At 44.2% G+C, this 26,209-nt stretch overlaps 1 protein-coding gene across 5 annotated transcripts in view; it reads left to right on the plus strand.

Moving 5' to 3' along the window:
• Positions 1-26,209, plus strand: part of MYO9A (myosin IXA) — a 176,749-nt gene that overhangs the window by 55,616 nt on the left and 94,924 nt on the right. For all 5 annotated transcript variants that reach the window (XM_082290759.1, XM_082290762.1, XM_082290760.1 and 2 more), the window contains exons 3-7: positions 6,279-6,373; positions 10,599-10,661; positions 12,313-12,412; positions 18,891-18,988; positions 20,996-21,122. In XM_082290759.1, the coding sequence (XP_082146885.1) occupies positions 6,279-6,373; positions 10,599-10,661; positions 12,313-12,412; positions 18,891-18,988; positions 20,996-21,122 (483 nt within the window). The remainder of the gene's footprint in view (positions 1-6,278; positions 6,374-10,598; positions 10,662-12,312; positions 12,413-18,890; positions 18,989-20,995; positions 21,123-26,209) is intronic.

The following is a 26,209-nucleotide window of genomic DNA, read 5'->3' on the forward strand; positions in this document are numbered from 1 at the left end:
GTCTGTCAATGGGTAGAACTCACTTGGCTGCTGTTCAGTAATTGTAATTATGGAACGAAGGATTTGCTGTGCTTTTTATTGGAAGAATCCTGCCGAGTTTAATTCCATTTAGTGGTGTCATTGACAGTAAAGTGTCAGTGAAGGGATGAAGAGCATTTAAAACTTGATAAACGCAACAAATGGTATGTTTGGTTGGTGTGGGGAGGCCCCTTAAATAAGCTCTTGGCCCTTTGGGCAGTCTTTGCAAGCCTGTCCATATGGACCTGTTTTCCATGTGCTCCAGAGGGCCAGGAGGGAGAGGAAGGGTCTCATCAGGACTTCCCAGGTGTCTTTATCCTCTGGACTTCCCCCATCTGAAGTATTTGTAGGTCATGTATTTGAAAGGTTCTTTTGTGGGTAGCAAAGAGCAGGGACAGGACAGGGGTGCACCTTTTGTTTGCTGCACCTGCTTAAAAATTGAGTATTGATGTTATGGGAAGAAACAGGAAACTCCATAGGTTTGAGAAGCTCATCAGCAAAACATCAGGCAGTGGGAGCTACCACAGGAATCAAACACCACCAAGGAGATGTTCTGCTGTGTTGGCTGTCAAAGACTGGTGTAGGATTAGAGCCTGTTCATGTCCACAGCCTGGAAAAGTTTTCTCTAAAATGTTGGAGACAAATATCACCAGTTTTTAAACAAAAAAAAGGTATTTTGTCATTAGAGACCTTGAATTTAAGTTGCTTTGTCATGTTGTGTTTCGAGGGCTCAGAGGAGGCCCCAGAGCTGCTCCAGGGCTGGAGCCCCTCTGCTCTGGAGCCAGGCTGGGAGAGCTGGGAGTGCTCACCTGGAGAGGAGAAGGCTCCAGGGAGAGCTCAGAGCCCCTTGCAGGGCCTAAAGGGGCTCCAGGAGAGCTGGAGAGGGACTGGGGACAAGGGATGGAGGGACTGGGGGGGGGAATGGTTTAAAACTAAAAAGGAGAGATTTAGATTGGATGTTAGGAAGAAGTTCTTTCCTGGGAGGGTGGGGAGGCCCTGGCACAGGGTGCCCAGAGCAGCTGTGGCTGCCCCTGGATCCCTGGAAGTGTTCCAGGCCAGGTTGGACACTGGGGCTTGGAGCAGCCTGGGTCAGAGGAAGGTGTCCCTGCCCGTGGCAGGGGCTGGCACTGGATGATGTTCCACGTCCTTTCCAACCCCAGGCACTCTGTGGTTCTGTGAAATGGAGAACCTGGGTTTGCTCTGCAAGGTGCTGCAATGGCCCCTTGAAGAAAAGAACAGCGAGATAGGAACGTTTGCAGGTCTTTAAAGGTCAGTGTGTGGCAGTTCAGGGCTGCAGGGCAGGCTCAGCCCTGCTCAGGCATTGCAGAATGAACACTATAAATAATCTGTGGTTTGTGCTTTTGACCACAAAAGCACCGCTGGCTTCATCCGGCAGCGTGGGACACGGAGCCACAACCAAGAGAGCCAAACCCTGAGGTGTCGGTGCTGCAAGTCGTATTTAGCTGCTATAAATTAGATTTTCAGTATTACTGTTGAACCACAGCTTGAGGGGTTCCCATAAAAGCTGTTTTTCTTCGCAGGAATTCAAGTTGCAGCTCATACCTTTCGACTTTGGTGCTTCCTTAGGGGTCGTGGTCTCTCTGCCTCGAGGTGGCTCCTCATGGAAACCAAAAGTGTGAGAGATCCATCAGAGTGGGGTTGTTTTAGCAGAGCAATTTGGGCTGGAAGGTTTTATCACGAGGTGGGAGCTGCAAGTTTAAAAGCTTTTCCCTGGGCAGGAGCAATAATGGGAAGGGATTTAGCACAGCTCTAACTTAAGTAGTGTACATGCATTTTATGTTCTGACCATAATTCAATGTATTTCTGTTAAAAAGCAGTATAACAGGGCAAGAAGAGTGCTGGGAGCTTGGTTGCAGGTGGAATGAAAACTAGGCAAAATGATATTTATCATCCTGCTGTTTATATTTCAGGAGGAGGAAAGAATTTGTGAATGCCCTGGACACATAAAAAAGACATTGAATTTCAAGAATTCCAATATGCTATTTTTCTTCCCTGTGTGTTTTTTTCATTTGGAGTGAAGGTCTTTATGGATTTTTTTTTTCACATGTGACATATAGAATATTGGGATAAACAGCCCTCAGATCTGGAAGTCAATCACAAGGGATGTTTGAAGCATCACTCTCTGTGGATGCACACACTGGCTTTCTCCCACAGAAGCTGTAGGTGAAGCGTGGGAATGCACAGCTGATGTGCATCATGGAATTATGGGGGGGTTAAAGTGGGAAAAGGCCTTTAAGATCTTCAGTACAGCCATCACCCAGCACCACCACCACGTTTGTCACCAAACCATGTCCTCAAGTGCCCCATCCAGTCTTTTTTTGAACACTTCCAGGGATGGGGACCCTACCACATCCCTGGGCAGCCTGTCCCAATGCTTGACAACCCTTTATGTGGAAATTTTTCCCTGATATCCAGCTTAAACTTCCCTCACAACTTGAGGCCGTTTCCTCTCCTCCTGTCCCTGTTCCCTGCGAGCAGAGCCCGACCCCCCCGGCTGCCCCCTCCTGTCAGGGACTTGTGCAGAGCCACAAGGTCCCCCTGAGCCTCCTTTGCTCCAGGCTGTGCCCCTTTCCCAGCTCTCTCAGCTGCTCCTGGTGCCCCAGCCCCTTCTGTATTTATGTTATTTGGTGGGAAATAGGTTCCAGCAAAGCTGTTCCCAATGTGCTCACACAGTTACAAGTCATTCATACTTTACGAAAACATTTGATTAATGAACTCCAAATTTCACAGTAAATCAGGGAATACGAATCTTCCAGCACTGCCTTCTCTGATATTAACCTATTTCGTCTCCCTGGCATTCATGAGCTTGATGGAATCTTGCTCCCAGTCCCTTCCGTGCCCCTCCATGGAATATAACTATTAATATAAGTATTCCACAATGGAGATTTAGCAGTTGTCTTGCTTTTCTCCTGGTATATTCATGGTATGGCTTTCTAAAAAATTCAATTTACATTTCATGTTAATGGGGAACCATTTACAAACTCTTGTCTATTAATATAGTTCTTACTCAATACAGCAAAGAGAAGATGATGTTTTTATTTTTCCCTCTACGAGCGAGTGCTAAAGGCTCCTCTGAGGGCTGGGGACCTAAAATATGCTGGCAAAGGCCACTATTTCCACTTGTTCTTTCACCACAGAAGCTGTTATTCCACAGGGGAATGCAGCTCTTATTCTGTAGGAGAATATTGCTGTTATTCTCTGGAGGAATAACATTCAGTTTGGATTATCTATAGAACAGCTTTTTATTGCCAGATAAGATTACCACAGTGTTTTCCCAGATGCAGAGGTTTGGAAAATAACCTTTTTTCAGGAAAGACATTAAAATAATCTTTATTCTGACTGTAATCTGGAATTAATCCAGATTGCATCAATATTGAGGCGAGAAGGAGGAGGCTGCAAGCCTCTGGGATCAGGAGGAACGTGGAGCATTTAGCCAGGAAACTGTTAATCCCTTTTTTCCCTCCCCATAGGCATCTCTTTGTGCAGGAGGGCTGGAGGAGGAGGAGTGGAGCTGCTCACTCCTGCCTTCTCCAAACTGCTGGATCACCCTCCGGCTCCGGAGGGACGCCCGGCTCCTACAGAGGAACGTATTGAATTTTGTTTCCTTCCAAATGTTGAGCCCTGGCCAGTAAAAGCTTTGGTCTCCCCAAGAATCCTCGGAATGCTGTTACGGAGTTCTGTGCGTTGAGCTGCTCAGCAGCCTCGAATCAATGAGTCAGTAAAGGGCAATCATATGAACAGAAGATAATTTGTTTTAGAGAAGTTGTAACTCCTTTTCTGAGGCTGAACTATTATATTCTGCCCCGCTTGCAGGGGACGGGGTGTCCCGGTCGGGTCTGTGTGGATTAGACACGTATAAATTGAATTAATAGCACTTTTTTACAGCCCAACAGTCCTGCTAAAGAAACCCTGTGAGTAAAGCAAACAAAAATGTATTAAGTTGTCTCAACTCAAACACCAGACGTTTCTCCAGCTACTTGTTGGCCCGTTCCCAGCGTGCTGGGCCTGGAGAGTCACCCGAAGTTTGCACAAGAAGGGATCCAAAGACCTTTCTCGTTTATATCAGCACGAAAGAAAAATGCATGAAAGAGGGACATTATGGGCTGTGATTTCTGGAGGCATTTGGGTTATAACATAACATGTGGTCTGGCACATTCATCCCCAAAAAAGCTCATAAAAAAAGACGAATCTCGCTGTTCCCCGCTCCTATATTTGAAATGTTTTCTCCTAAATTTCCTTGCTACAGAATAAGAAAGATTGATTCTTGAGCAAGGCTCTTCTGAAAGAAATCCTAATAAATATACCTTGTTTGTCTCTGAGCAATTATTTAGGGTATAAATACAGGGAATCAAACTAGAAAATCATCTTAATATTGTTCTTTGCTGACATTCTTTGTTAGATTTTATGAAAATTTATTGTATGAGATGATATAAAACTGTGCTGCTTCCTGTTTGGTCTGTTCAGGTTCATCGTGCTGCTTCTCTAACAAGCAATGTTAATTAGGTGTATAGAAAATGTATCTCATTGCCTTAAGATGTTTTCTTAGAACATGAGTGATCCTCTAGCAGAGAAATGCTCATAATCTAATTAATACAATTTAAAACTAATACCTAAATATAAGGTGATGCACTTGCATGTCTTGAATATTCTGCTTAAAAGCTTCTTGCTGTGTCTCTGCTCACTGAAATACCTGGAGGTAAATCCTTTGGAAATCTTAAACACCATCCTGTCTTTTAATACCAAAATTCCAGGTTAGGGGAGAGGATGCCTGGATTTTCATCTCCAGGAGAGGTTTGGGGCTTCAAGGGAGGCATGAGCACCTTCGATGTCCTCTGGAGGGTGGGTTGAGGGGAGATACTGGGTACAGGGAGGATTTTTGGGATGAATAAGCAAGAAAAAAGTGTGAACAGCCTGAAAAGACGTGAATCCTCTCCAGGGTTCCTGAGCTGCAGCTCCGGAATCATCCCTCCAGAATAACCTGTTTGCTCGGCGAGTTTCAGCTTTCCCAGAACCTGCTTTAGTCAACTAAAGCAGATTCATATGCAATAGTTTGAATTTAAACAAATCCCTGTATTCAAATAGGGGGGAAAATCCCATTGTTATTCAGTGGCAAACCTCCATGGGTTCTTAAATCATTAAATCTGAGCAGATTGGGAAATAAATCATCCTGGGAAGGGAACCGGATCATGCACGGACAGGACGTGTCCGATTGCCTTCCTCCAAGGCCTCATTTCACTTGGCCTTTATATTCTGCTTTTAGTTGGGAGGTTAAATCCACAAAGGTCATTTGAAAAGCTTCAGATTATAGATGGAAAGCCCTTTTAATCTTTTCTAATAAATGGCTGAGCAGGGAATAAATCTATTGGGAGCTGAGCTCTGATGTTAAGCCTCAGCACAAAATATCCATACATGAGCAACACTTGGAAATTATCTCAGAAATTATAATTACCTTAAATAAATTGGACTTAGAAGAAAAGGTGTGTGATTAAACCACGAGAAGTGGTTTAATAAATGAAGCATTAATTGGACATGGTTGCTTGGCAGATTCTGTCACCATGGTCTGGATGATTATTAAAGTGATTTAGGCACAACTGAGAACAGCAGTTTCAGTTCAGAGATTTCTTTTAAATGGCAATAAATTACTCTCTCCAGTCAGTGCTTTGGTAAGGCTGGGTTGGAATAAAAGCTTTGCATAATAAAGACTTAAAAGCATTTTGATTTTGGAAAAGCAAGAGCAGCAAATGGAAACGAGGGTGTCTGAAATGCTGAAAATACTCTGGGTTATGCCAGTGCTGTGTATGACATTGTCTAACGTCTGAGTAGCCTTCAAAGCATTTTTCTCCCCTAATTCCACATATAATTAAAAAGCAGCTTCCTCTAGCTCATTAAAATGCAGGGTCCTGTTGGAGCAGTGTACTTGTATATTTATTTAAATTAATAAAGCACAGCTTTAATGCAGACTGTAATAACTACAAACACTAAATCTCTTCTGTGCAGCTCACACTTTATTTTTAAGCAGTGTTCAGCTTCTCTTCATGAACACCAGCTTTCAAAGGAACACGGTCCCCAGCAGCTCGTTGGATTATTTTGTGAACCACTTAACAAACTTTCCTCATCCCCTTTTTTTTGAAGTGAAATGATAGGAAAATCCCCCAAGTTCAGTTGCGAGTGACGCCCATGGAAATCAGGCAGGGCGGTGGCTTTTCCAGCCTAACGACGGCATCTCCCTCTTTTCACAGGCGTTTGGAAACGCAAAAACAGCCCATAACAACAACTCCAGTCGCTTTGGGAAATTCATCCAAGTGAATTACCAGGAGACGGGCACCGTGCGAGGGTAAGTGGGAGCCGGGGGAGGGAGCTGGGTGTTCCCAAACCTGAACAGGCTGCAGCAGGGGGTTAATTGCTTTGGCCAGTGTCTTTCCCAAAATGGAGACAGGAAAAGAAAAATACATGGGTTTTAGCATTTTAAAATCTGCTGGTATGGAAATGTTGGTGCATCCAAGGTGGATGCACCAGAGCTGGCTTCAAGCCAGCTGAGCTCTCCTTAATCCTGATGTCAAATTTATAATGAACCTGAAAAGCAACTTCTCCTCCTGAGAAAGGAGTTAAGGCAGGAAAGGGGAATGTTTTAGCTGTGATGGAGTGGGGGCTGGAGCAGTAGATGTGGAGTGAAAGCTTTGGCTTAGGCTCAGGAAGAGAAAGCCAAGGGCAGGATTCCATCTCTGGCTGGGAATTCTGGAGGCCATTGAGCCACACTCTTCTTGCTCACTGCCTGATTCCCCCCAGGCTCTCCCTGCAAGTGTCTCCTTAACCTAGCCCTTGACCAGTGAAGGCTTCTTTCTCCTCCCAGGCCATTGCAAGGAGATCTTTGTCTCCACTATGGTTCTCCCGGGTTTATTTCAGCATTGGAAATTTGAGAGCAGCCCTGAGGAGAAGAATTTTGGGGTGGTGGTTGATGAGAAGCTCATGGACGTGTGCGCTGGGAACCCCGAAACCCCCCATGGCCTGGGCTGATCCCTCTGCATGGGCAGCAGGAAAAGGGGGAATTCTGCCACCTGCCCCACTCAGGTGAGGCCCCACATGCAGAGCTGCCCCAGCCATGGGACCAGCAGCAGAAGGACCTGGAGCTGCTGGAGAGAGCCCAGAGGAGGCCATGGAGATGCTCCCAGGGCTGGAGCCCCTCTGCTCTGGAGCCAGGCTGGGAGAGCTGGGGGTGCTCACCTGGAGAGGAGAAGGCTCCAGGGAGAGCTCAGAGCCCCTTGCAGGGCCTGAAGGGGCTCCAGGAGAGCTGGAGAGGGACTGGGGACAAGGCATGGAGGGACAGGACACAGGGAATGGCTTCCCAGTGCCAGAGGGCAGGGCTGGATGGGATATTGGGCTGGAGAGGCCCTGGCACAGGGTGCCCAGAGCAGCTGTGGCTGCCCCTGGATCCCTGGCAGTGCCCAAGGCCAGGTTGGACGGGGCTTGGAGCAGCCTGGGGCAGTGGAAGGTGTCCTGCCCATGGCAGGGGCTGGAGCTGTCTAAACCCAGCTTTCTCTCTGGCTTTAGATAATTTCCATGGCATCAGATCATCACCAAGGAGCTGTAAATGAGCAGGGCTTCGTTAACTCCCCTTTTTGTCCAGGTTAGCTGAGTCAGTTGGAAAAATGGGGAAGTAGAAGCAGCATTCCAGGGGCTGTATAACTTCTGCAGCTGGCTAAGAGACCTCTTGCTGGGACTCTTGTTATTTTAGAGAATTGCTTTTAAATTTTTTTTGCTTTCTTATTTTCCAGCAGAACAGTATCACACAAAGAGCTGCCATTAATTTTTTAGTGAGCTCGGGTACTCCGCGTCCCTTCCCGCTGCTTTTGCATCCTACGTAAAACCTGATGTTCTTTTTTTCCCCCCTTATTTAACAGTGGTGCACAGTTCTCTTAAAAGGATAAAACTATTTTTTTTAATACCTCCTGGGTAACAAGAATTCAACAAATGCCTTAACTATGTATTATCTTGGCATGATGTGTCAGTGCTGTGGTTGTGGCCCCTATTTTTACTTGGCAGAGATGTGAAAATAACATTATATTAATATATTTTAGCTCATAAAATAGGAGGAATTTTCTTTGCCTTTTAAAAAATGAGCTTTCTTGGTCTTTGGTTGCACAGTGTGCTGTGACTGTACTCTGCTATGAGCTTGCACTGCTCCCCCAGTGAAAATAAAAGATGTTTAAAGAAAAATATAGGCATTTTAAAACCAAAAAGCATATGTGGCATTCAAGACCACATTTTTTTTTTCCAGTGAAAAGATTTTTGTAAAAACTTAGCCTAGATTTTTTTAGCACAACCCAAATCAATTATCACCCTGTGTTCTGCATATCAGTAGCTTTGGTAATGGAACTATAATTTGCAGCCCCGAATCAGAGTTCTCCTCTCTTCAGAGTAGAAAATAGCAGTTGGCTATTTGCTTACAAGCCCTCTGAGTATCATCACCCAAAACTTGAAGAGATGGAACAGGCAGGAGGCTGAGCAGGACCCAAGCCCACCCCATGAGGTGAAGCCTTGGAAGGTCTCTCAGGCTGATGGAACAGGAGCAGTGCTGCCATTCAGGGCATTCCCAGGGGGCCTCCTGAATTTCGGATGTCCTGGTCCATGATAAGCCAGGCCTGGAGGAACCTGCTCAGTCCCCACGGGATGATCAAAAGCCTTGACACCTGACAGGCTCCATGGAAAGGCAGAGGAGCCAGATAGGAGAGGTTTTAGAGCCAGATAGGAGAGGTTTAAATCCAAGCCCTGTGAAATACAGGCTCTCTGTGCTTAAATCAGTGTTTTACACAAGATCATCCCCTCAGAGCTTCTTTTGCTCTTAAAGGTAGAACTGACATAGTTGACAATGGTAAAGAAAAATAAATTTGAAGACATCAACTTTTTAAGACCTGAGTTGGTTTTCCTGTTCACTGTCTTGTTACAAGAGGGGACAGATGTTGTTCTTGGGACAGGGATTCATTGTGACCTTTGCACTAAGCAGGGAGCATTTTACCAAAATAGCATTGTAGTTGCATCTATTAAAAAAAAATTAAAAACTAAATATAAAATAAATTTAAAAAGCAGAAACTTTCTAAAATAAAATTTTTAAAGTGAAACGAAAATTTAAAAATAAATAAATAAATAAAATTCCCCTGATTTTAATAGTGGCTGGGACCAGATGACCTCCACAAGACCTTTCCAATCTAAATTATTGCCTAAGAATGATTTTTGGGGTGGTTTATAATAAGAGCAGAAATGACTGGGGTGGGGATGAATGCCAAGGGTGGGGTGCAGGTCGTTGTACAGCCGTGTCTGAGCCATTATCCAGTGGGATCCCATCAGTGGGATCCCATCAGCGGGATCTGGGATGCTCTCATTCATGTGTTCCCCAACCCTGCAGTGAATTCATTGCTTGGGAAGGAAAAACTGGGTTCAGGTTAGAAAGGGAGCATAAAAACCCCATCAACCTGTCAGTGAGGAATATTCACTGACCATTTCCAGCTTTCTCCCAGGGAATAACAGGAATACAGCTTTGCTGTCCGTCTTCCTTTACTCCTCCTGTCCAGCAAGATCACCCCATGGGGAGTTGGATTTGCCACTTCCAGTAGCCTCTCCCAAGAGTTGCCATAAGAATTTTCACAAAACCTTTGCAGCGTGCCCAAGTGATTTGTATTTCATTTTTCATGGAAGGAAGGGAGAAAGTTGTGCTGGAGGTAATAATTAGATCTGGCTTTCCCATCTGTGGTGGAGGAGCGAGTGTGGAAGCACCTCCTTGTCCCACCATGCCCGAGGTTCGCTGGGTTTCCCGAGTCCTACGTAGCTCCGACTGTCGGTGCCACGTCACCGGGCATCTGTCACGGGAAAAGCACAGCTCCATCATCCAAACTGCCACTTAGAGCTCCGGCTTCTAAATCCCTGTCATTACTGGTTAGCTTTGTTTGGAAGAAAAAACCTGTGGAAGCTTTGTTTAACTCGACAGACTTGAAAAAAATATTTAATATGTAGATTGAGCGTGTTTGTTGTGGAGGCTCTTAGGAGAAAATGTAAACTGCGATGAGGAGCTTTCGCAATTATTTTTTTTGACTGGAGCCACAAGTGAATAACCCAAATTTTTGGTGAGAAGTGGCTCTTTGGGAGGAGGGAATGGGGATTTGGGGACCGATTCTGCAGCTGAATGGCATCTTGCACACTTCAGCATGCAGATGTATTTCCGTGTGCACGGCTCCTGGGCTGCAGGCAATGGGATTTTGCTGGCTTTGGATGAAATAGGGATCCGAGCTCCTTCCTTGCTCTCAACATTTCTCCTGCCCATAGGCTGACACATCTGAGATCATTCTTTTTGGATCCAAGTTAGCGTTGGCTTGGTATCAAACCAAAAAAACCGCAGAAGCCAAACATAATATTGGGCTTGTTCTGCCGAGGAGGAAATTTATATAACTAAGTGAAACAAGGCTGAAACTTCTTTGTGTGGGTACCAAGGCTGAAGCCCCCGGTAAAGCTGCCTTCGTTGGAGCTCAGTATCAGGTCAATGAATGATGCTTTGACTTTTTTCCTTGCAGAGCTTATGTTGAAAAATACCTCCTGGAGAAGTCCCGGCTGGTCTATCAGGAGCACAATGAGCGGTGGGTGCCTCTGTCTTGCCCAAGGCTTGGGTTTAACTCCTGTACATGGCACAGATAACTTAAATCCCTGGTGGAGCTGGCACGGGGGATCACGTTTTTCATGCACCTAACCCCATGCTGCAAAGATTAATGATGCATTTTATGTTTGAATATTTTGTTGTTTAGGGAGAAATGTGCTCGTGGAGGGAATAAACTCCATTATTTTATCGACAGTCTTTGACTTACCGTAGAATCATAGAATGGGTTGGGTTGGAAGGGACCCTTAAAGACCATCTCGTTCTAACCCCTGCCATGAGCAAGGGACCTTCCACTACAATATTGTCACGTTTCATTTAATTTTCATTGTCTTTATGGCATATGGATTATTATGTACCACTTCATTCTTGTGCAGCTTGGGAACTATTTAATGTGTCATTTTAGGAGAGACATGTGGTATTTTCATTCTTCTTTGCAGTTCACTGAAGCCTTCAGAAGGGCCTCTAGAAAGATCCAAAATTATATAGAGAAGGAACTTAAGTGAAGTGTTCTTTCCTAATTGCAGCATTTGCTGCATATTCCTCTCCTCTCTCAGTAATTATTATTCCACTTCTAAATAATTTTGCTGCCTTTAGTTGTCTTTCAACTCTTGGCACTTCTGGCTGTGTTTCCCTTTGGAGACAGATGTGTGAGTTTTCTGGAATGCTCCAGGGCTGTTCCTGGAGTTAAAAAACATCTACAGCCTTGACAAACGTCCTCTTGAGTGTTGCAAGATGATTAAACTGGGATCCTCTTGGAAAACATCCAACATAAAAGCAGAGTTTTAATATTAGAAAGAAATGGCGTTAATCTGTGTTAGAGTCGTCTGGAAGCAGAACAGATGAGTGTCCCTTGGGGTGGGTTTAGCATTAGTGATATTCAGGAATTTTGAATATTTGGGTTTTTAAATACCTGAAGATTTTTCAGTCGTGTCTCATGGAACTGCAACTGCAAAGTCATTGCTTTTTTAATGGTAATAAGGTATTAAAAATTATAATTTCTGCATTGCAAGGAAATATGTTGTGATTCTAATAAAGGAGGGGGCAGCCAGGGGGAGGGTTGGGCTCTGCTCCCAGGGAACAAGGGACAGGACAAGGGGAAACAGCCTCAAGCTGTGCCAGGGGAGGCTCAGGCTGGACATCAGGAGGAATTTCCCCATGGAAAGGGTGGTCAGAAATTGGAAGGGGCTGCCCAGGGATGTTTGGAGTCCCCATCCCTGGAGGTGTTCCAGGAATTCCTGTGTGTGGCACTCAGTGCTCTGGATTGGGGACAAGGTGGGGTTTGGGTGCCGGTTGGACTCGATGGTCTGGGAGGTCTTTTCCCACCTAAATGATTGTGGGATTCTGTGAAATATGTAGGCATTGCACATGCTTCTGAAGGAAAACCTGATCATCCCAGCCAGAAATTCCCCAAGTAGGTTCTAGGGCAGTGGCTGTCCTTGGAGAAGAGGGATCTCATTCTCCATGGCATAATTGAATCTGTTCCATCCCTGCACAGCAGGTATGGACCAGCTCTAAACGGTGTCAGGCCTGAGCCTGGGAGCTGGAAAATCAGGTTGGGAGGTTTCCATGTGCCTCTGCTCGGTGCTGCTGCTCATTTTCGAGTCTAACAGCTTTTGTTTCTCATTTGTCACCAGGAACTACCATGTATTTTATTACCTCCTGGCAGGAGCGAGCGAGGAGGAGAGATCAGCATTTCACCTGAAGCAGCCGGAGGAATATCATTACCTCAACCAGGTGGGAATTCTATACGGGAATACAATCCGTGCTCTTGCCTTTTCTTCTGCTGATATTTAATGCTAATAAAGACAAGGTGTGGAGTAGTAAAAGTGAGGCTTTTTAAAGGTGTGGAGTAATAAAAGTGGGGTTTAATAGTTTATAGGAAGTCTTCCGTCATTGGAATAATTCTGCATTAGCAATCTGAACACCTGGCAGTGTTTCAGGGAAAAATAATCAGTGTTTTCTGTACCTGGGATATGTTAAATGTATTGAGTTTTTGATTGCTGGAGGGAGACACAGTCAGAATTTCTCTGCTCTCTGTGTGAATGTCATTTACTCATTAACATCTGTCCCCTGAGAAAAGGGGAAAATGTGGCATCCTGGGATATAACATCTTGCATGAGGAAGTCCTAATTCTGTAGCTTCTGGCTGGCTTTTAACATGACCCTTTGAGTTTAACAGTAGAACAAGTCTAATATAACTAAAACCACAGCAACCATTGAAAACCTGGGAATTAATGATGGATGAGGTGTTACCAACAGCCAAATAGATTCAGTTTACATGATGATAATTCTATAATAAACTGATTTACTTCAGGTAGTTAAGCAGTTATCCAGTGACTCTCGAGAATAGGGACTTCAAAAAGACCAAAAATAGGAGGAATATGTGGAAGAGGAGTTAAATTACATGTTGATTTTAACTAATTGCAGTTTTCATGGTGCTGAAACGTGAGGAGCCATAAAGAGTGATTTAGCCCCTAAACTGGAAAGAAGCTTGGACCCATAGCCCAACCCAAATAGCCTTTATTCTTTTTAGAAATATAACTTCACTCAGGAATCACTCTCAATTACCAGGGACTTTTTAAGGATGTTTTTAAAGCTGGCAATCAACACCAAAATCCGATGTGTATTAATGGCTCCCACCCTCCCATCACAGGATTGGGAAATATTCCCAAGTGAGGAACACTCTGAGGGCTGGAGGCTCTTTGCTGGAGTCTCTGTGCCTCAGGCGTTGGTTGGGGAACGTGGTGTGATCTCCAGCACCATCTGTGCCTCAGTGTTGCAGCAGGAAGGTGCCAAGATGGAATGTTTTGTCAGATTCCCAGGTTTTGTTGGGCCATCCGGTCGCTTTCTGTTAGTTGAAAACATTACTTTTAATTACAGGTCTTTTTTTTACATAGCAGTTTAAGAGCATTTGTGTTGAAAGGAAAATTAGAAATCTAATGGCACCGAGTGTGGGGAACCAGTAGGAATGCTATAATGTAGGGTGAAATGTTTATTTTAATCTGAATTAGGGTGCTGTGAGGCAAGTAAGCTGGGGAAGGCTGCTGAGATCAGTCCAGTGGATCAGGGAAGCAGACTCTGGACTTCTCTGAACACAGTGTATGGACAGTAGTGACACTGAGTTTGTGGGAGGTTTTTGAATAATTTTTTAAAAATTAGGATTAGATTTAACACTGACAACTATGGGAAAACAGCACCCTTAGATGTGGTCAGGGCATGGTTTCACATGAAGACCATCTGACAGTGCAGAAGCAGCCTTTCCCCACCCTGTAGAAGAAAGGAAAAGGAAAACAAGGAGAAAAAGGAAGAAAGAGGTAGTGGAGAAATGGAAAAAGAAATTTGGGAGACGTTCAAGGGAAAAATTATAAAATTACTCTTGAACATTTGCAGTCTCTTCTTAAGTGTGTCCTGGGGAAGACCCTGCCTTTTTAAAAGGGAAAAGAGCCAGCTCAGAAATGAACTGAAGTGTTTTACTGAAAATTAAATATTCATATAGAGAAGCCATAAAATATTGAACCAGGCCCCTGAAGTGAAGGAGTGACTCAGTCCTGAGTCAGGCTTTACTTTCCTCCTCCCAGGTTCCTCGGCTCTTGTTCTGTTACACAAAATAAATGGGGAGTTTGCTTTGCAGATAAGAAATAATCTATTCAGATTGAAAATAAAGATTTCAATTTATTTTTAAATGCAAATTTACTCAAAGTGTCCCCTGAGTATGGGGGCTTTTCCATCTCTCCCCCAATGGCAGGTGCACCCACCCCTGCACACCCTGCAACTCACTGAATATTTTCTGTGCTGGTTGTTAACTTTCACCCATTTTGAAATCAGTCATTTTCAGGTTTAGATCCTTATTTTCAGCTCCCCAGGAGCTCCAGTGCCGTCTGTCTCCCTCTTGGGACTGGTCACTGATGCATGCTTTGACTTCTCTCAACTCCATCTCTGTCTGATTGGAAAAAGACAGAAATTCTTAAAAAGCTTTGGAGTGTTCCTTGGAAGAATCTCACTTTTGCTGCATTTGTATGTGTCTGGAGCAGAGGTTGAGAGTAGAAACAAACCAAATCTGCTCTTCAGTGGGATTTTGGCATCAGTGGCTCTTCAGGTGAACTAAGGGTTTCCCCAACTCTGGAGAAGAAGAAAAGGTTTTAGTATCCATTAGGATTATTGATGAGAGGGCCTCGCTGATACACTGTGAGCAGGAAGCAGCACCAAGAATGCAAAAGCATCATAAATCTTCCCTTAAAACCAATAAAACTAGGGAATGACTCTGCAGAATAACAGCAATCACTTTCCTGGTTAAGGGAGCAGGTCGTGGGGGTGATTTGGGGTGGGAACACCACTTAACCCGCTCTGCCTTGCTTTCAGATGACAAAGAAACCCCTCAGACAGAGCTGGGATGATTATTGCTATGACTCGGAGCCGGTCAGTACAAGAACCCTCCTCTTCCGTGTTGCTGGTGCAGGGCTGCTCTCACCTGAGTGTTTTAGGGACACCAAGAAAGCCAAATCCAACGAAGTTTAACCCATTAACCACCCTTTGCCCTGCCGTGGTGTTGCTTGTGACAGTACAGATGTTTTGTTCCCTTGCCCTTTTTTGGTTCCTTCCATCTGGAAAGCTTCTTCAGCAGTTGGAGATGGTCAGGTCTCTACAATCATCTCAGTTTTGGAAAACTAAGGGGGGTTTTCATTCCTTCCTGATGGAATACGTGATGGTTTATGGAAATTGTGATGTGGCAGTGATGCAAAAATTGAAATTCCATTCCAATAAAACAGCAAATCAGTGTCTTGAAGCCCCAAGAGATGCATCAGTTCATGCTGGTTGTAGTGATGTATCTGCTCTCCAGCTTCCAGGAAAAAACAGACAAATCCAAAAACATCCCCCTAGCCATCTGTGAGAAAATCAAATCCTGATATTGTTCAGAGTGCAGAAACAATTGCTTCTCCTAAAATACTTCTGCTGACATGATCATCCTTTCCAAATGGATCACCCCAAAAAAGGGAATGGTGAAGCTTCTCTCCGTTCCCTGGCTCCTCCTGCGCCACCGACGTGCTCTGGGTGTCTGTGTGTCCCGTGGTGCTCCCCGTGGGTGTGTCCTGCATGTGGAAGCATGTTTGGCATCCCCTGCATGTCCTTCCTGCTAGTTCTCCCATGTGCTTGATGGTTGCCAAAGTCTTGCTGATGCATCTGGAAGAGTAAGAGGTGATCTGGGAAGGAGCTGGGATTCACTCGGGCTAAACAAGTGTCTTAACAGCAACATTTCCCTGCAAATCCTTAGGAGGGGAGGAAGGAACTTCTCTCACAAGGTTAAAAATACTGAATATTGGGTCAGCATCCTTAATCCATCAGCATCCTCAGGGGTCCTGCAGGAGCAGGGAGTGATGAGTAGACGCTGTTCTAGACCTTAATACCCTTTATAAGTTGGAAAGTCTTTTGTTGCTTTAGGAATGGGCTGGGACAATTTGCTGAAGGAATTAAAATTAAAACAACCCCGAAATTTGGTACATTTTCCTGGTGTGACCAGGAGCACCCTGCCAGCCTGGGGGCTGCCATGTCTGTGTCCTTATTCTGCACAACAAAACCACATGTCATTACCGTTTGGCTGTTCATTTGCTGATTTATTTAGGATAATTTTGTTTGGGATCATTTTCTGTGATATTCCTGGTAAATCACATCTTGGCTTCTGTTGATGATTCATTCCTAAGCCTACCCTGGGCTTCTCCCCATACCCATGGACTCAACCTGCTGCAGACACCAAGTTTACAAAGAAACTCTGTTCTCTCCTCTTTAAATTTTCCATGGAAATCCATGGATCACTTCGATGTGACTGTAGGAAGCAGGGGACTCACTTTTGCTGGGAAACTAATTGCTCTGGCAGGACATTAGCGGCAAGTTAGGTCTGTGGGGATGGATTTAGTGATGCTTGTCTGCTCTAATATCAAGGACACTCCTCTATTTTATAATTATCCTCCATTTATCATCCATTAGGAAGCAGTCCCGTGCTGGAGCACTGCAGAGAGCATCCTCTTTTAAGCAGAGATTTTGCTAAAAGCCTTTCCATGCGGATTAATGAGTCGAGCAATTGTTATGTAAATCATTAATTAAATTGCCTTCAGCACAGATTGTGCTACTTCGGAGTTGTCCAGGGTATTTTGCTGTTGACTCGTGACTTAATTTTGGAGGAATGCTGCCAGAAAATGAAAATGTCTCCTGGAATGTGGAGTGCCACTAAAAGCACCACTTGGTGTCTTTAAAAAAAGCTTTAAATCAGCCTAATTTGCAGGATTTGTGGCTGTGTTGTTGTCCTGCCAAGTCCACGTCCTGCCGGAACAAGGGTGGGAGGTTCTGCTGAGTTCTCAGTGTAAGTGCAGTGGCTGAGGAAGCCAAGGTTGGAGTTTAGGAGGGACAAGGTCTTATCCCGAGGTTTTATTGTGTAAATAACCAGTGCTGGTGCCTGTGGTGTCCCTGCTCGTGGTGGAGATGTCGATGCTGGGTTCCTCTGGACAGCGCTGGAACAGGGTCGTTTCCAGTCACCTCCTAACGGAAGGTGAAAATGCCCTTTTCTAGTGGCTGTTTCCTGAAACAGGCTGGTATTTTCTCCTGGAAGTTCAATCCCCACCTTCATCGATGTTGTGTGTGGTTTTAAATGGTTTTACTGTTCAACAGCTCCAAATTCACTTTGTCCATGGAGCATTAACTTGTCCCTGAGGACAATTGATAAAAAAATTTCGATTTTCTTGTCCAATTGCACTTCTCTGGCTTTTAGTGCAGTTGTGTGGGAGTCTCCTATGTTGCAATAAAGATTTAAAATATGTAAACAATATAATAAATAACAATATTGACATTTAAATATATCAATAATATAAATAAATATCTTAAATAAGGATTTTCCACTCTAATAATAACTATGGCTGTAATGATGCTCTGGATCAAGATGATCTGGGACGAAGAACTTCATTGATATGGTTGGGAGGCTTTAAATGCTCTAAAACAGAAAGCTGATGCTATAAAATAACTTCATTCTCTGTATTCTGTATTTATGATCTATTTTCTGTACTATCAGTGACTACAAGTGGCTTTTCAATGATTTACATAACCCTGTTTAATCCAGACTTCCCTAGTTATTTGTGCAAAATTTTTTGCCCATTTGCTTGTGTGATAAATACAGGAAATTTACAGGAAATGATCAAAATAAACGATCTGCATTCAGCTGCTTAATTAATTCCAAATGCAGCTACAATTTTTATTTGTATTCTTTTAATAGACTTTTTGTAGAATTTTATAGAATTTTTATTTATATTGACTTACACTTGGACTAACTTGTTGAAAGTCTCTAATGACTTGTAGAAAGTCTTGATTTAAGTGTTAGTAAAATATTCTGAGGTTTAAAATAACACGATATTGTGTGATAAACGATAAACTAAATTTTGATTCATAGATGGGTAATTTTTATAGGCAGCAATGGGTAAAATATTAAATATAGGCTACGAAGGCAGAGAGAAGAATAAATAATCCGTGGCAGACCTATAGTGAGCCAAAGCAGAAGGAATTTGGCATTAATGGTCTATATATTCATTTAAAGAGCATTTCTGTTCCCTAAATATTGGTGCAGGACAGCTTTGGTTGGGTCTGGAATGTCACTGGATTTTTCTGAAAATGTCAGTGACTGATATCAAGGGAAAATGAAACAGTTGAGGCACGTGAACCTCCAAGAGGTATAAAATACCCTGGATTTCAAATTCTCCCAATTTTGAAATAACTTCTTGGTAGTTCAAATAAAGTTACTGGAAAAGATATTTAAAGCTTTGCCTTTCCCACACAGGATTTAATGCACTCATCATTTACATGAAGTTATCTGAATTCTATTCAAAAACTGAATTTTCCTCTTTAGTTAAGGGACTGAATGTGGAATAAACTGCCTGTAAATGTGGAACAGATTTCATCCCGTCGTTATTTCCCATCCTTTTTGTGTGTGAGTTGTCCCACACTGACCAGCTCTCACCATACTGTTGGAATGGGGTGACTCACCTCTTTCCTTAGAGATTAAACCTGGGAAACAAGGATGTATCTCCAGAAAATATTAGCCAACAATGTTATATTTCCAGTGCCAGGTTGGAAATGTTGCTGATAAAGGACCTGGAGATCACTCAGTGATATTTACGGAGCCCTGGCTTGGCCACCTGGCCCTGATCTGGTGTTAATTTGTGTGTTTGATCCAACAGGATTGTTTCTCCGTGGAAGGGGAGGACCTGAAGCACGACTTTGAGCGGCTGCAGCTCGCCATGGAGATGGTGGGGTTTCTGCCCAAGACACGCAGACAGTGAGTTTATTTTCCATATTAATGGCTTGGAGATTATCCTGGTGAACATCACCTCCGTTGGCAGGACATTGTCCAGAGAGGATGTGGCTGCCCCATCCCTGGAGATGTCCCAGGCCAGGCTGGATGGGGTTGGAGCAACCTGGGCTAGTGGAAGGTGTCCCTGCCCATGGCAGGATGGAGCCAGATGAGTTTAAGGTCCCTTCCAACCCAAACCATTCCGTGATTCCATGATCATTGCTGTGCTTAAGGATTCTCTTCATGCAAATGGAGCGTTGGCAGAAGCTGACATCTTGAAGTATTTCTCAAGTGTTCATGAATAATCACGCCTCACTCTGCATGTCATGAATCCAGAGCCTGGTTTAATCAGAAATCCTCTTTTTCCCTCATCAAACTTAACCCTTTGCATGCAATTCTGGGTCCGTAGGCTCATTTCCAGCTGGCCTTTTTCACTAATTCACTGGACGTGCTCGTTTGAAAACTGGACTTTAGCTGGGTTGCAACACCACTGACACCATGGAATTAGAGTGTTCATAAAGGGTCATCTCCAACCAAATCACAAAATAATCCCTTCTGAGTTGATTCTTGGCTTGAAAGGCTTGAGTAGGTTGGGAAGAACTTGATGTAAAAAATTGCTTCAAAGGCATTTTCACCCAACTGAGAATTTTCGGAAGCTCATCCTTTATCCCTCACTTGTAACAAATCAATTATGAAATTAAAACCACTTTTTCTCTATCTTTCCCACACACATGGACAAAGCCAAGGATCCAAACTTGTGTGAATGTGTTCTGTGTCAGACGCTGCTTTATCAGGTTTCAGGATGAGGTTTGTCTAAAGCCTGTTGAGGGGTTTAATTGCCGGAGCAAAGCAATCAGGAAGTGTCAGGACTGAGCAGAGTCGGGTGATGCAGTAGATTCACACTTCTAATTTACTGTGCAGTGATTTTTCTTGGCACACAAGTTGCTCCTGGTGAATTTTGCTTGTCAAAAATAAAGTGGAGTCTTCACTACACGAGCAGATTTATTTTGCTTGGCGTTGTACAAGTGCAGCACAAATAAAGAACCACCTTCAGCTGAGATACAGGAAGGATGTTTTAAATACTACTATACTTTTAACATTAATTTCTTTATAGCAAAACATGGAGTTTCACCTTTGTGGAAACAGAGAAGAGAAATTTTTGTAATTGCATCCTGAAATTCACAACAAGGAGTCAGTATCCCTGTTTTGGAGATAAGGGAGGACTTGGAGAGGTGAAGGTGTGTTGTCCAGACAAGCTGGTGGCATAGCTAGGAGTCACATTTGGGTTTATTCATTTTTAGCTCCCAAGGGAGTATAGAAATAAGGACCAACAGGGTTTATAGCTGAAGTCAACCATGGCTCAGGAGCTGGGCTGGATGAACCTTGTGGGTCCCTTCCAACTCAGGATATTCTCTGAGTGTCTGATCCTATTTTTTTTGGAGGCGAGAAAACTTAAAAATGACCAAATTCCCTCCAAAACAGAAAAATTGGTTGGATAAATTTACTTGAAGTGTAACATCTTTTCTTTGTCTCGGTTGCTTATATATTATCAAAGCATTTATGCTGTTTTGTACAGTCTTTTGTATGGTTCCTGGCTGGGACTGGATCCAAAATGGTGACAGAAACATGTGTGCCAGGGACTAAGAGGGATCACCTGCATGGCCGAGCCCACTCTCCCCCTTAATTTAGACAACTGCATGATAAATATTTCATCTGGATATCAAGATTACTGGATTTCTATTTTTCTTACAACATGGGCTGTCATTTTGTAACCGTGGGCTTGATGTGTTCAAGAATTTTCAAGGAAACCGTACGGATGCAAGTTTGGTGCTTGACTAAGTGAAAATCTTTTTGACATGAGGCAAAGTGGGTACTTTGGATTGAAAATTAGAGGGATGGGCCGAAGAGGGAGAAGGCCCTTGGGAGTGAAATTTGCTTCTTCGTTCACTTTATGGAAAACCAACCGAGTGAAAATGAATTCTCTCCATTTAGGATTTTCTCTCTGCTGTCAGCAATCCTGCACCTGGGGAACATCCGGTACAAAAAGAAGACCTACCGGGATGACTCCATCGATATCTGCAACCCTGAAATACTTCCTGTCGTGTCAGAGCTGCTGGAGGTAAGGCTCTGCTTTCCCCTGAAGCTTTCACACCAAACAAGCCACCTCTGGTTTAGGACACAAAACACACACAATTTATTTGCAGTTTCACCAAAGAGAAAGTTCTTGTGTGTTTCCATTCCTATGAGCTGTTCGTGTTTGCCAGGGAAAAGGTACAGGAACTTTTTTAATGAGGTTTTTCCTGTAGGTTTTTGACCCAACTCTTCAGCTGCAAGGTTTCATTGACTGAAAATCCTCTTTCTGGGATTAAATGTGAAAGGTTGCAAAGCAACCCTGCTGCCCAACAGGGCAGTGTCTTCAATTGCCAGCCTTCAGCTCCCTCGCCCTCACCTGGTGCTCCTCAAGTCTGTTCCAAAGTCTGTCTGAGGAGCTCAAGCAGTTGTAGAACCACAGCCCCATGTTGTGGTTCCACAGGAAGCTGTAGGAGGTGCTGAGCTCCCTCACCGTGTTTTTTGTCTCTTACTACCTGTCAGCATCCACAGGGGTTGGGTTTGAGATGCTGGAGGCCCATCTCATCCCTCTAGTCCCTGTTTATGGGCCTGTTGTGGATTTCTTTGGTGCATCTATTGGTTATCTGCTGTTTAGGACCTGACACCTTGTTCTCTGAGCCACCGCTGTGCTGGTGTCCCTTGGGAAGGGTTTGTAGGTGTCAGCCTGGCTGGCCCAGGCCATGTCCAGCTCTGTAAATCAGTGCAAAAGCAGTGAGTAAGTTCTTAGGAGATCTGCTCTGTCAGCCCAAGCAGGTTATGAAGATGTGGCACTACTTTTCTTGAGAAAACTCTTGAATGAGCCAACTTGTCCTGCTGGCCTTCAGCCTTCAAGAGCTGAGCTCAAACACCTCCCATGGATTGAGGTGGCCAGAAGCTCCCCTTGCTGTCTCACTTCACTTGAAATGCTCTAAACCTCTTGCAACTGAAATGTTTTTCTTGTAGCTGGTTATAGCAACAATTATCTTTACCTTTTGTGCTCCCTGGATGGTCTGGAAGGTGAATTTGTGCTGATTTTGCAGTAGAATCAGAAGGTGACTTGTCCTTTTGTGTACATGTGGTGCTCTTCCCATTCATTCCATTAAATAACAGTTGTGTTATCTCCCTACCTAAAGAACTTCGAAATTGGCTCTCAGGGACTTCCAGAGCACTTCATTAATGCTTTGAGTTTAGGGAGGGGAAAGCTTCTGTAAAATACAGTCTGAGCAGCTGGATGCTCTTTGCATCTTGGCCTTGGAGATTGCAGAAATAAACAGAAGGAAAATATGAGTTGGGAGGAGAATGTTGTTGATTTTACCCTGTTCAGTGTGGCCAAGTCAGTTAAGTAATTGTTTTTTAAAAAAGTTTTGAGTAAGAGAGCGACTTAGAGATCTGAAAAGGTTCCAGGCTTTGGGTCTTTGCCTTTGCAAACAAACCCTTCTGCAACATCTGCACGTGGGGAGGTCGCGGGGTGGTTTTTACACGTGATTATGTGAAATGAGGCATTGGCTGAGCTGTGTCAATCCAACAGTGCCTCAATGCTGTGGGCTGCAACAGCACCCCCAGGCAGTGTCAACATAGATGTAAAAATAAATATTTCTTTTTCACCATTTGGAAAAAAAAAAACCCAAAACACTGATCTGGTGTAGATCTGATGTAGCTGAGCAAAGTGATAGATTTCTGTTCATCTTGGTCATTCTTTTGCAAGTTAAATGGCCATCTAGAAATAAAATGCTTGCTAGTTAGATCAGGACAATGCATGCTGCACTGAGGTGGGATCTGATGAGGTACATCACTGGGTTTGGGTAAGTGGTGGTGTTTGTCCCTTCAGTTGCATTTCGGTGATAATTGATCCTGGAACTGGAAATGTTTGCTGCCTCCAGGTGTAAACCTTTCAACAGACCCACTGAAATCAGCTGAAAAAAGCCAATGATCTCATTTTCAGACTTGATTTCCCTTTCTGAAATGCCACATTTCTCTTTGCAGACCTCAACAGATGCTGCTGCTTATTCAGGTTTGACTCAAAGTGAGAACCAAAGGGTTCAAACATCATTACAAAGAGCAGCCACCACTCTTTATTCATTAGTTGGCTACTTACAACTCTCCACATTGAGTGTAATGAATTCTTCTCAGCCAGAGACCTAAAATACTCGTTAAAACATTTAACTTTTTTTTTTTTTGTGGTCACTGAACACTTTTGCTTTTCCCATTGTTTCTAAAGTTATGAATTGGCTTGAAAAAGTTGATAATCCCCTCTCCAGATCTTGGCATTGGACACTAATAGCTGAAAAATCATGTCAGAATAAAAGTAATATGAGGTGACAAGGAGTTGAACTTCCTTTCCTGTGGTCACCAACTGCTTGGTGGGACCATCCTGAGCACAGCAAATGGATGGAAGAAACTGTGTTGTTCTGATACTTCCTTATCTTGGGGGAACTTCTGGTTCCCCAAGAAATCAAGATTTGATTTTTATACTCAAATGACTCATTGGATTTGTTCAGTCAAGGATTTGACATGGAGAAGAGAAGGAAAAAATCCAGCTGGAGCTGGGTTGGCAATCTCTGAGAGCAGCCAAGAGGGGATGCAGAGGTGCTCCGGCATGGCTCCGGTGGGGATGTAGCCTCCGAGGGCAGGAGGGGAACCACCAGCCTGGCTGAAATTAAAAACTTAGGCAAAACTAAGGTCTTCTCCCACAGCAAAGGGAAATCTGGTCCAAGTTCTTGTGAGCTGGTTGGTTTGTGTTGGAAGCTCTAAGGACAACTGGGGGAATTTGCCTGCTGCACCAGTTATGCAACACCCTGCTCAACTATCCTCCCTCTGTGTAGTGAGATCTGTGTCCCTATCAAATGAAGCTAAACCAGGGATTTTTGAAGGAATCTGGGAGGAGATGATGATCTGTGATGGATTTGCTTTTTCTTAGATACCAGCAACCCCGTCCAATATGTTTTTGCTTTATTAAACCATCCAGAGCAGCATTTGTTGAAACAGCAAACTGCAATATAGAATTTTGGCCAGACTCTGCAGATCATTGTTTCATTTACAGTAAAACCCTGATTCCATTTTTTTTTTCAGGAATAGACATAGCGTGTGGATTATGTGATGCTTTTGGCAGGTTTTTCAGGGCCTTTGTTTAAACTCTGCTGAAATGCTGTGCCGGGGAGTGATGTCAAGGCTGCCTGATGGATCAAGCAGACGTGGAGTCCTGTGCAAGCGCTGCAAATATCCCAGGGCCTGGGCAGAAATCATAGAGGGTTGTGTAAAACTGAGTGAAACCTTTGTGTTTCTGGGGGAAAAGATTGGAAAAGCTCATTTGTGGTCTTATTAACGAAAATAATATATTAGAGATTATTTAGTTAACCTTAAAAGAGACTTTTTGTTTTCCATTGGAAGAGCAGGAACATTTTAATTGTGTGGGCTTACTAATATGGGAAATTATTTCCATGGATGGAGCATTGAGAAAGGAGATAAATTCTGGCTTTGCTCAGTGGAGCAGTTTTCTATTCAGTTTTTAGGTCTAGGTAACCAGCCTCAATGCAAATAAAGGTAAATACAAGTTATCAAGTGCCCTAAAGTAGTTTTGCCAGATCTCCCAGTGCACATTTGTGTTTGGAACTAAAGTTGGCCTCTGCAAGAGATTTATGTTCTCAAGTTCTTCTTCCACTAAAGAATGGCCTTCGGCTTCCCAGAGGGATCCCACAGGCACTGGGGCTCCTCCTGTGATAAATGTCTTGCAAATTAACTGGGGAGGGGGTGAGGATTATGAAGCAGACAGTGCTCGCTTCCAGCTTTTTCTTCTGGATCTGTTTTCCGGATGATGTTTGGTAGAATTACAGAATAATTGGGGTTGGAAGTGACCTCCGAAGTTCATCTGGTCCAACACTGTCCCCTGCAATGAGCAGGGACATCTTCATCGGATGCAAAGTTTTGAGCCAGAACTAGAGTCAGAAAACTTCAGAGAATGACAGAATATGCTGAGTTGGAAGGGATCCACAAGTACCATTGAGTGCAGCTCCAGGCCCTTCACAGACACAGGCCCTGCACAGACACCCCAACAATCCCACCCTGTCCCTGGCAGCGTTGTCCAAACGCTCCTGGAGCTCTGGCAGCCTCGGGGGCCGTGCCCATTCCCTGGGGAGCCTGGGCAGTGCCCAGCACCCTCTGGGGGAAGAACCTTTTCCCAATATCCAGCCTAAACCTCCCTGACACAGCTCCAGCCATTCCCTCACATCCTTTCTAACTCTCTGGTTATTTGAAGGAAAGTCTGAGGAAAAGGTTCAGCTCTTTTCCAAGAAGAGCTGATAGAAATCTGAACTTATTTTCTGTTACTCCACATGAGGCATCTTTAGAGCGAGCACTCAGCGCTGTAATCCCTTTCTCGAATATGGGAGGAGAGACAAAACCTGATGTTTTCTTGCTCTCCAGTTGGAAATGTTCATTTTCCTTCAGCTGCTCTAACATAATACCCAGCATTCCTGGAGGAGCAGTCTCTGCCTGCCTTGGCTCCAGCCCAGCCCTTGCCGGCTCCCTGCTCCCGCCATGCTCCGCTGACATTCCCAGCCGTGGCACTGCCGGTCACCCTTCACTGGCTCCTGGAGCCCTCTCTGGGCCCACTTGTGGCAATGAAGTCTTAAATCTGTGTTTTGTCCCTGTAATTAAGATCTAAACTCCTGCAGGCCATGTTTAGGAGGGAGAGCAGGCCATGCCCTTTAGCACCAGGAAGGAAAAATCCGTGAAATGTGACCTAAGAGTGAAACTCCCAGGGCACAAAGTAAAGGAGTTAGTGGTGTTCTCCTCTTTGCTACTCTGCACCAAGGGGTGTCCCTGTTTTAGTGTTTCACGCTTACTGGAGGAGGAAGTGTAGGATGTGGGGAAGCTGTAAGTATCTCCATGTCCTTAGTCATCGGCATGTGCTGAGTTTATCTTTAGAAAGCTCCAGTGGCTCCTCCCTGGCAGCAGGAGTCAGCTACCTCCACGCTGTGACCTTGAGTGAAAATTAGGATGATTTGGCTGCACCCGTGGAGTTCATCAGAGGCGATGAAGGAATCAAGATCAAGCTCCACTGGGTGGTAATTGCAGGCAGAGGCCTGGGGAGATGCAGGGATTGCATTCCCATCCTTGCCA

The sequence above is a fragment of the Coloeus monedula genome, assembly GCF_965178545.1.
Source record: "Coloeus monedula genome assembly, chromosome: 14".
Lineage (NCBI taxonomy): Eukaryota > Metazoa > Chordata > Aves > Passeriformes > Corvidae > Coloeus > Coloeus monedula.